Source organism: Rhinoderma darwinii, chromosome 4 (assembly GCF_050947455.1).
Source record: "Rhinoderma darwinii isolate aRhiDar2 chromosome 4, aRhiDar2.hap1, whole genome shotgun sequence".
Taxonomy (NCBI): Eukaryota; Metazoa; Chordata; class Amphibia; order Anura; family Rhinodermatidae; genus Rhinoderma; species Rhinoderma darwinii.
In genome coordinates this window covers 6,716,864-6,726,732 of record NC_134690.1, presented here as the reverse complement: position 1 = coordinate 6,726,732, position 9,869 = coordinate 6,716,864, and the positions used below count along the sequence as shown (strand labels likewise).

The 9,869-nt window shown below is 36.7% G+C and overlaps 1 protein-coding gene across 1 annotated transcript; it reads left to right on the top strand.

Annotated features, from left to right (window-relative positions):
* The first annotated feature begins 8,610 nt into the window (after window positions 1-8,610).
* On the top strand, window positions 8,611-9,561 carry LOC142759219 (olfactory receptor 2D2-like). Its single transcript, XM_075861174.1, has one exon. It carries the CDS (start codon window positions 8,611-8,613, stop codon window positions 9,559-9,561), a length of 951 nt encoding a protein of 316 aa, XP_075717289.1.
* The last annotated feature ends 308 nt before the right edge of the window (window positions 9,562-9,869 follow it).

The following is a 9,869-nucleotide window of genomic DNA, read 5'->3' as shown; positions in this document are numbered from 1 at the left end:
CTGCAAATGCGGCAGTCTTGTGTTCTACTTTATTGCCCATATGTCCAGTGATCCCCTTGTTTTCCCTAATCATTTGGGCCAGGACTTCCATGGTCATTATAAATAACAATGGAGACAATGGACAACCTTGTCTTGTGCCGTTCTTTATTTCTAAATGGGGTGAGAATTCTCCATTTATTTTGAGTTTTGCGGATGGATTTTTGTACAAAGCCATAATTTTGTCTATAAACGTAGATGGAAGGCCACATTTTTGTAGTGTCAATTTTAGGAACAGCCAATCTACTCTATCGAATGCCTTTTCGGCATCAGTAGTAAACAGAGCGATAGGAACGTTTTTGCTCTGGGTTACTTGAATCACATTCAGAATTCTAACCGTGTTATCTTTAGCTTCCCTGCCTGGTGTGAAGCCCACTTGTTCTAGATTAATTATGTTTGGTAGAAATTGTTTAATTCCATTTGCAATTATTTTAGCAAAAAGTTTTACCTCGTTATTTATCAGAGAGATGGGTCTGTAATTACCACAGAGAGTGGGGTCTTTTCCTTCTTTAGGTATTAGGGTAATGTGAGCAGTCAGTGACTCTTTACAGAAGGGATTGTTTAGGTCTATGGTATTGAAATACTGTGTCAGAAAGGGGGATAGAGTGTCTCTAAATATTTTATAGTATGACATAGAGTACCCGTCTGGGCTTGGGCTTTTACCTTTCGGGCTAGTATTTATAGCGTTCTCTATTTCTTGTTTTGTGAAAGGAAAGGTTAATATTTGACTTTGAGTTTCTGAGATGTGAGGAAGGTTTATATTATCAAGTAGTTTATTTATTTGATCAGTTTTTGATCTTGGCTTTCTATGTGGTATAATTCTGAGTAGAAGCCACAGAATTCCCTAGATATATCTTCCGTTGTATGCAGTAGTTTGTTTCTTTTATTTTAGGTATAAATGTATTTGAATGTTCTTTTCTGATTACATTGCCCAGTCTCTTTCCACATTTGTCTGCATTCATGTACCTTTTGAACTTCGCGAAGTAGACGTTTTTTTCGGTATTAAAGTTCAGTAGCTCCTTCAGTTCAGCACGAAATTTGAATAGTTCCTTTTCTCATTTTATACATAGTGATTTCTTAAGTTTCAATTCCAATACTTTTATTTTTTTCTAAAAGGTGTTTAATTTGTTTTTCTTTCTTTTTTTCTTCCTAGCGCCTAGTTCAATTAGAAAGCCTCTGATTAGTGCTTTATGAGCTTCCCAGATATTCGAGTTACATATGTTATCGGGACAGTTGTCGAGGAAATAGTCTTTTATACGTGAGAGTATGTAGGTTTTCTCTTCATTATCGGGGAGCAAACTGTCGTTTAGTTTACAGTTAAAATAATTGCTATTTTGTTTTTTGGAGAAAGAAAGAAGTAACATAAGTGGCGCATGGTCCGACTGTGTGATAGAACCATATTTTACTTGCGTTATCGTGTTGATAAGAGAGTGAGGTATAAATAAGTAGTCTATTCTAGAATTCTTTTTATGGACAGCCGAATAAAATGAAGAATCTCAGCTAGAGGGGTATTTAATTCTTCACGCGTCTACCAAATGAGCTTCGGCAAGTAATTTTTTTATACATTTAAGTTTTTTATATGAAATTGATGAACTGTTGTCAGAAGTGTCTAATGAGGGTTGAAGTGGTATATTAAAGTCACCGCCTAAAATCAATTCACCTTCTTTGAGTTGTTCCAGTTTTTGCATCAATTGTTTGATGAACTTCTCTTGGTTATTATTAGGCATGTATAGATTTGCAAACGTGAAGGTTTTACCAAATATATTTCCCTTCAAAAGAACATATCTACCTTCAGTATCTAATAACACAACTTTATAAGTGAAGGAAACCTTTTTGTTAATGAGGATAGCAACACCCTTAGATCTATTAAGAATTGTACCATTTCGTGAAGATTTAAATTTTTGTTAATGGGGTATAATTTTTTTTAAAGTGGGTTTCTTGTAGAAATGCTATGTCTATTTTTTCCTTTTCTAAGAATTGAAGCATTTGGAGTCTCTTATTGGGGACATTGATGCCTTTAACATTGTACGTAGCTATTTTAAGTTCAGCCATTATTTAAGTAGTACATATAATTTGTTCTAATATTAAAACTCAGCAGAGACAGAACAGTAATAACAGAATTTAAACACATCTTAAACAATTGGGTATGTTTTAGATCGGGTGAACGTAGGATTGTTGGTATATTTGTATATATCCAACAAAAATATGCTGCCGGTAGAGATCTATTGGAAATCATTCCAATCTCGACCGGGGTTTATAGCATAGATCACATCACATATCTAAACCTGAAAAAATTTGTTTACCAAGAGAGGTCATTTTACATTTTAGACCCAAATTCTTCCAGCAAGTCTAAAGAATTATAATAAACATACAGATAGTAAACTATCAATTTAATTTTGAAAAAGGATATTAAAGTAGTCGTCTCCTAATTATTTTCCTCATCTTTTCAGAGTTTTCCCAACTTCCGGATCGGTCTTTTTCATGTTGTTTGTTTTCTTTGGGGTAGCTGTTTCCCAGTTGTCTTGCTTTGGAAGTTGAGGAAAGATTAATTGATCTTCTGGACGGGTCCAGTCTGGTATTTGTAGATGAGAGAGGTCTAATTTGTTGAAAAACAAATTCCAAGTCATCTGGCGTTTTGATGGTCAGTGTTTTATTTTGTAGAGATATAGCAATACCAAAGGGGAACATCCACCGGTATAGAATGTTTCTCTCTCTTAGTGTTTTGGTTAGAGGTTGTAGTTGTCGTCTTAGTTCCAAAGTGAGTTTGGAGAGGTCTTGAAATATGACAATTTCGCTTTCCTCGTATTCTATTTTCCAAGCATATCTTGCTTTGTGTAGTATATCCTCTTTCATTTTGAAGCTTTGTAAGCAACAAAGAATGTATCTTGGTTTGTCTGGTCCAACAGATCTGGGTCTAAAAACTCTGTGAGCTCTTTCAAGACCTACGTCATTATTTCCTTCTTTCCCCAGGAGTTTGTTGAATATATGAGTGAGTACGTTACTGATTTCTTTGTCTGCGGATGTTTCGGGGATACCTCTTATTCTTAAATTATTTCTTCTAGACCTATTTTCAAGGTCATCTATATGTAGTCTTTGTAAGCGTGAAATGACTTGAGTACAAGTGTCCTCCAGTGATTGTATTCTGGTAAAGGCTTGCTTGACATCATTCCTCGTTTCTGATATTTCCTCTTTTACTGTCTTGGTGAATTCTTTAAATAGCCCCTTATGCTGTCTGTTGTAGGTAGTGCTTTTATATATTCCTTGAGGTCAGAAGCATCATGAGTCGTCAGTTGTTCTTCCTCACTGTCTGACCAGCTTGAAGTGGCAAAATTATCTCTACTACTATTAGTAGTAGTAGTAGTAGTAGTGGTGGTAGTAGTTGTTGTAGTAGTAGTAGTAGTGGTAGTAGTAGTAGTAGTAGTAGTAGTAGTAGTAGTCATAGTATTATTATAATCAACGTCCAGAGGAAGGCTTGATACGCTGAAACGCGGGGAGGACTCCAGGTAGCCATATAACAGCACACTATTAGCAGCTATTAACACTAAACTTTGGTTTGATTTGAAACGAATATTTAATATTAACATTTCTTACCCTGATCGGGATTTTGATAATTATTTTTGTTCCTATTATTGACTGCTGTTGGGTATAGAGGACATTGCTCCTGATATATATCTTTACCCTTTGTACTAATATGTTTGGCTGTACTGGGTCTGGTCAGTAACTGTGTGACTCATTCTTTTTCTACGTTTTTTGTATTTTTGTATGTTTTAAATGACTGAATAAAAATATTATTTTTGTAACATATTTTTAATTGTTGTGATGTGTGAAGTTCTCTCTGTTTTCATGTAGGTTTGGTGCTTTGATTCTTGGGGTGCAGTCCCATATTTAAAGTAAGCTAAAAGAGAGGAAAAGAGACACGGCGCCACATAGTGCAAATTACATGAGGGATATGGTTTGGATATTTGAACATAAAAGGTGCTCACCTTAGAGTGTTTAGTACTGACACGTACAACACTACAAACAAAGGTGCACTATGATTGAGATTAAAAGCTGCTGCCAGGTCCAGAGCACAACAACCAAGAGACTATTTAAAGTAAGTCCATGCAAATTGGCCTCAGGGATTACGTGTATATTTCAAGCAAAAGAGTTGTTTTTGGGTATTGAAAGTCATAGTATTTGTATGGCTAGTCATACTATTAGTAGTGGTGTTATTAGTAGCAGTAGTTGTAGTAGTAGCAGCACTCATATTATTAGTAGTGGTGTTATTAGTAGTTAAAGTATTGATAGTAGTAGTTGTATTATTAGTAGTGTGTAGTGGTTGTAGTATTAGTAGTATTAGTCATAGTATTAGTAGTGGTGTTATTAGTAGTAGTTGTAGTATTGGTACTAGTAGTCAAATTATTAGCAGTGGTGTTAGTAGTAGTTGTAGTATTAGGGTATGTTCACACGGCCTATTTACGGACGTAAATCGGGCGTTTTTGCCCCGAATTACGCCCGAAAATAGCGCCTCAATAGCGCTGACAAACATCTGGCCATTGAAAGCAATGGGCAGACGTTTGTCTGTTCACACGAGGCGTATATTTACGCGCCGCTGTCAAATGACGGCGCGTAAATAGACGCCCGCGTCAAAGAAGTGACCTGTCACTTCTTTGGCCGTAATTGGAGCCGTTATTCATTGACTCCAATGAATAGCAGCGCTAATTACGGCCGTAATTGACGCGGCGTTCAAGCGCCTGCACATGCCGGTACGGCTGAAATTACGGGGATGTTTTCAGGCTGAAACATCCCCGTAAATTCAGCCGTAACGGACCCCCGTCGTGTGAACATACCCTTAGTAGTATTAGTCATAGTATTAGTAGTGATGTTAGTAGTAGTATTTGTAGTATTAGTAGTATTAGTCATAGCATTAGTAGTGATGTTAGTAGTAGTATTTGTAGTATTAGTAGTATTAGTCATAGCATTAGTGTTGGTGTTATTAGTAGTTAAAGTATTGATAGTGGTAGTTGTATTATTATTATTAGTAGTGGTGTTAGTAGTAGTTGTAGTATTAGTACTAGTAGTTAAATTAGTAGCTGCACTCATATTATTAGTAGCGGTGTTATTAGTAGCTAAAGTATTGATATTTGTAGCTATATTATTAGTAGTGTGGTTAGTAGTAGTTGTAGTATTAGTAGTATTATTCATAGTATTAGTAGTGGTGTTATTAGTAGTAGTTGTAGCATTGGTACTAGTAGTCATAGTATTAATATTAGTAGTGTTGTTATTAGTAGTTGTAGTATTATTACTAGTAGTCAAATTATTAGCAGTCGTGTTAGTAGTAGTTGTAGTAATAGGAGTATTAGTCATAATATTAGTAGTGGTGTTTTTAGTAGTAGTTGTAGTGTTAGTAGTAGTAGTAGTCATAGTATTAGCAGTGGTGTTAGTAGTACTTGTAGTATTAATCACATTATTAGTAGTGGTGTTATTGGTAGTTGTTGTAATGTTATTAGTAGTAGTAGTAGTAGTAGTAGTAGTAGTAGTAGTAGTAGTAGTAGTAGTAGTAGTAGTAGTAGTAGTAGTGGTATTGGTAGTAGTAGTAGTAGTAGTAGTAGTAGTAGTAGCAGTAGTAGTAGTAGTAGTAGTAGTAGTTATAGTTATAGTATTAGCAGTGGTGTTATAAGTAGTTGTAGTATTAGTATTTTTGGTCATAGTATTAGAGGTAGTGTTATTAGTAGCATTTGTAGTATTAGTAATAGTCATTGTATTCGCAGTGATGTTATTAGTAGTTGTAATATTAGTAATATTATTCATAGTATTAATAGTGATGTTAGTAGTAGTAGTTGTAGTAGTAGTAGTAGTAGTAACAGTACTAGTAGTGTCATTACTAGTAGTTGTAGTACTATTAGTAGTAGTCATATTATTAGTACTGGTGTCATTAGTAGTAGTTGTAGTATTAACAGTATAACATAGTATTAGTAGTAATGTTATTAGTAATAGTTGTAGTATTATTAGTAGTAGTTATATTATTCGTAGTGGTGTTAGTAGTAGATTAAGTATTAGACATAGTATTAGTAGTAGTGTTATTGTTATTATTAGTAGTTGTAATATTAGTATTACAAGTGGTGTTAGTAGTTGTAGCAAAAGTAGTATTAATCATAGTCTTACTGGTGTTATTGATAGTATTTGTACAGTAGTAGTCATAGTATTAGCAGTGGTGTTGTTAGTAGTAGTTGTAGTATTACTTATATTATTATTATTATTAGTGGTGTTATTGGTAGTATTTGTAGTATAAGTAGTATTAGTAGTAGTAGCTTTAGTATTATTATTAGTAGTCATAGTATTAGCAGTGGTGTTATTAGTTGTAGTTGTAGTATTAGTAGTATTAGACATAGTATTAGTAGTAGTGGTGCTATTAGTTGTAGTTGTAGTATTAGTAGTATTAGACGTAGTATTAGTAGTAGTGGTGCTATTAGTAGTAGTTGTAGTATTAGTAGTATTAGACATAGTGTTAGACATAGTATTAGAAGTAATGTTATTAGTAGTAGTAGTCATAGTATTAGCAGTCGTGTCATTAGTAGCAGTTGTAGTATTACTTCGTTTTATTAGTGGTGTTATTGGTAGTATTTGTAGTATTAATCATAGAATTAGTAGTAGTAGTTACAGTATTAATAGTATTAGACATAGCATTAGTAGTAATGTTATTAGTAGTCGTAGTAGTATTAATCATAGTATTAGTAGTAGTAGTCACAGTATTAGTAGTAGTAATTGTAGTATTAGTAGTAGTAGACATAGTGTTAGCAGTGGTAATTATAGTAGTATTATACATTATTGGTTCAGCTCCTGGTTACAGTGTTTCATCTTCAGAAGGTCTTGTCTTATGTTTTCAGGCTTCTCTATGGCTCATGATTCCTGTGATTGTCTCCATCTTGTCGCTGACCGTCCTCCCCCTCCTGTCTCTTCCTCTCATCTCAGGATAATCATTGGTTCTAATGAATTGGATCATCTCATGATATCATGTCCAGAGTAACATAACGTTGCAGTCTTCTCATTGGAGCATCAGGTGGAAGGTTCATTCATATTCGGTCCGGGATCATCGGATTTGCTTTTTTTGCTACTATAAAAAGTAGGTCAATGTGGCTTTATTTTATGAATGACTCATTATTATTATTACATCTTACTGATTATAACATGTGCTGGATGAGAAGATATTCAGCCTTCTAATACTCACGAGTACACAAGAAACCCAGAACAAGGAATCTATGGTAGGGTCTCTGCACTGATATTCTACAACCTGGGGTCCTCTAGCTGTGGCAAAACTACAACCACCTTCATGCCCTGACACCCAAGGGCAGGTGAACAGCCAGAGAGTGGAGATCACTGCTCTACTGGGCCAATATAGTCCCTTTAGTAGTCCTCATTTGATAAGAGCCTCCACTAGGGTAAATTTAGGAACTTTTTATCAAGGATTATAACCAAAACTTTAATATATACCCATATAGTTGCTAATCAGCTGGAAAGCCACAGGTTGGAGACCATTATTATGACGTAACCACAGGTGACTTCCACGCGGGGGGGGGGGACTCATGTATGTCTTGGGTTAGACAAGAGACTTGTTGTCATATCATATAATGCCTCATAAAGTGAGAATCCATTGATAGCACTCTAGTTGCACAGCGCTCCATGGCCAGGCCCGGTCCAGCAGAAGATTGCTTCAATATGTAAGTTGGATTGCATAAGGGATTTCAGGTGGACATTTTCTGGGTGACTTGCTGTTCATGGTTGGTCTGTGAAGGTCGTCATTTTGGGCCATAAATTAATACAACACATTGCTGATCGATCTCTGCTGTGAGCTGGGGCCTGATTGGGTCTTCCATGAATGAGAGGCAAATTTTTCATTCGGCATGAGCGACAAGACTCGACAACATCCATAAAAGTTCAACATGGTGGATAGACTTTTCGACAGATATCTGCCTCCGGTTGGTACCTGTTGTGCTTGTTCGTGTCATGAAAAGCGCCAACGATCAGCAAAAATTGGTCTCTCGTGTATGACCAGCATTAGCCAAACCATGATTGTTGGGTGGAGATTTCTTACCCAGCCGGCAACTAAGGGACATTTATCGGGCAAACGAGCATTCACCGGGCAATGATAAGCCGATGAACAAGAAAAAGCTTGTTCATCGGCTGATCATATCGTTTCTGCAGCCTAAAATATTATCGTTATCGACAGCACATTTCCCTGTGTAAACAGGGAACGGTACTGCCGACATGATGACAATGTATGGGGACGAGCGGTCGTAGTAAGAAGCGATCGTCCCCGTACTTAGCTCCTTGTGAAAGAGGCAAACAAGCGCCGATCAATGAGTTGTCTCGGTGATCGGCGCTCGTTCACAGGGCCCACATCAGGCAGTGTAAGAGGATCTTAAAACTTGTCCTTCGATGTAAAAAAAATCTCTTTACAATACAGTTTGACCCATTGTAGAGGCTTTTAAGTGCTTCTGTCTCTCCTAACATGACTAGGACATTGTTTTTGTGTTCTGATCTTTGCAGATTTCTCTCCAGTACAACATGGGCCGTGATACATAGACTTTACTCATCATGGAAAGAAGAAATTACAGCCAAGTGACCGAATTTATTCTTCTCGGATTTTCCACAGACCCCATTGTACAAGTTCTGCTGTTCCACATCTTCTTGGTCCTGTATATGACCACAGTGGCCGGAAACCTTCTGCTCATAGTGGCTGTAACATCTGATCATCGTCTACACAATTCTATGTATATCTTTCTTGCTAATCTATCTTTCCTGGACATCGGCTTCACTTCCATTACCATTCCCAAGATGCTCATCAATTTCTTGAGGGAGAAGAAGAGTATTTCATATGCTGGTTGTTTCTTTCAGGTGTACGGCTTCCTTCTCCTTGGTGAGACAGAGTGTGTTCTTTTAGCCTTCATGGCTTATGATCGATATATTGCCATTAGCAACCCCTTACGTTACAGTGTGATTATGAAGACAACGGCTTGTGTTAGAATGATCGGGGCTTCCTGGTTCACCGGAAGCGTCATATCGTCAGTGGACATATATTTTCTGTATCAGTTACAATATTGTGAATTGACAACAGTGGACCACTTCTTCTGTGAAGTTCCTTCATTAATGAAGATTTCCTGCAGTGACTTTAGTGCATTCAATATGGTAAAGCTGGTTGGGAGTTTCATATTGCTCCTGCTTCCTTTATCGTGTATCCTTTACTCCTACAGTCACATCATCCTGACAGTCCTGAAGATTCGGTCTAGTCGATTCAAGGCCTTCTCCACGTGCATCTCCCACCTCATCATAGTCATTCTCTTCTTTGGCTCGGCCATCGTCATATATATGAAACCTGAACACTCGGGACACTTGTCGTATAAACTCTTGTCTTTGTTTTATACAACAGTCACCCCAATGTTGAACCCCATGATTTATAGCTTGAGAAATAAAGATGTCCGAGGGGCCATTAGACATGCATGGAGATTTGAGGTGATTTCCAATCCTCAAGTTCTAGGCTCTGTATAACATCATGGGTGGTTGGAGAACAATTAATTAAAGACCATTCTTCTATTTCCTTATGAGTCAAGACTTCACTTTACAATTCAGCTATAATCGAGTTACTAGATTTTTCTACATAGATAGCAGGTTCTTGGTGGAAACCGCTAATATCTGCCATCGGAGTCACTTAAGGGGCTGTAATCTGTATTGTAATACCATAATAGATGGGCCCCTTGGTCATCTTGTGTATGTGTGGGTCTTCACTTTAGTTTGCCATTCCATACATGAACCAGAGAGGTCAGGATGACTAGATTTATATGTCCTACCATGATTGG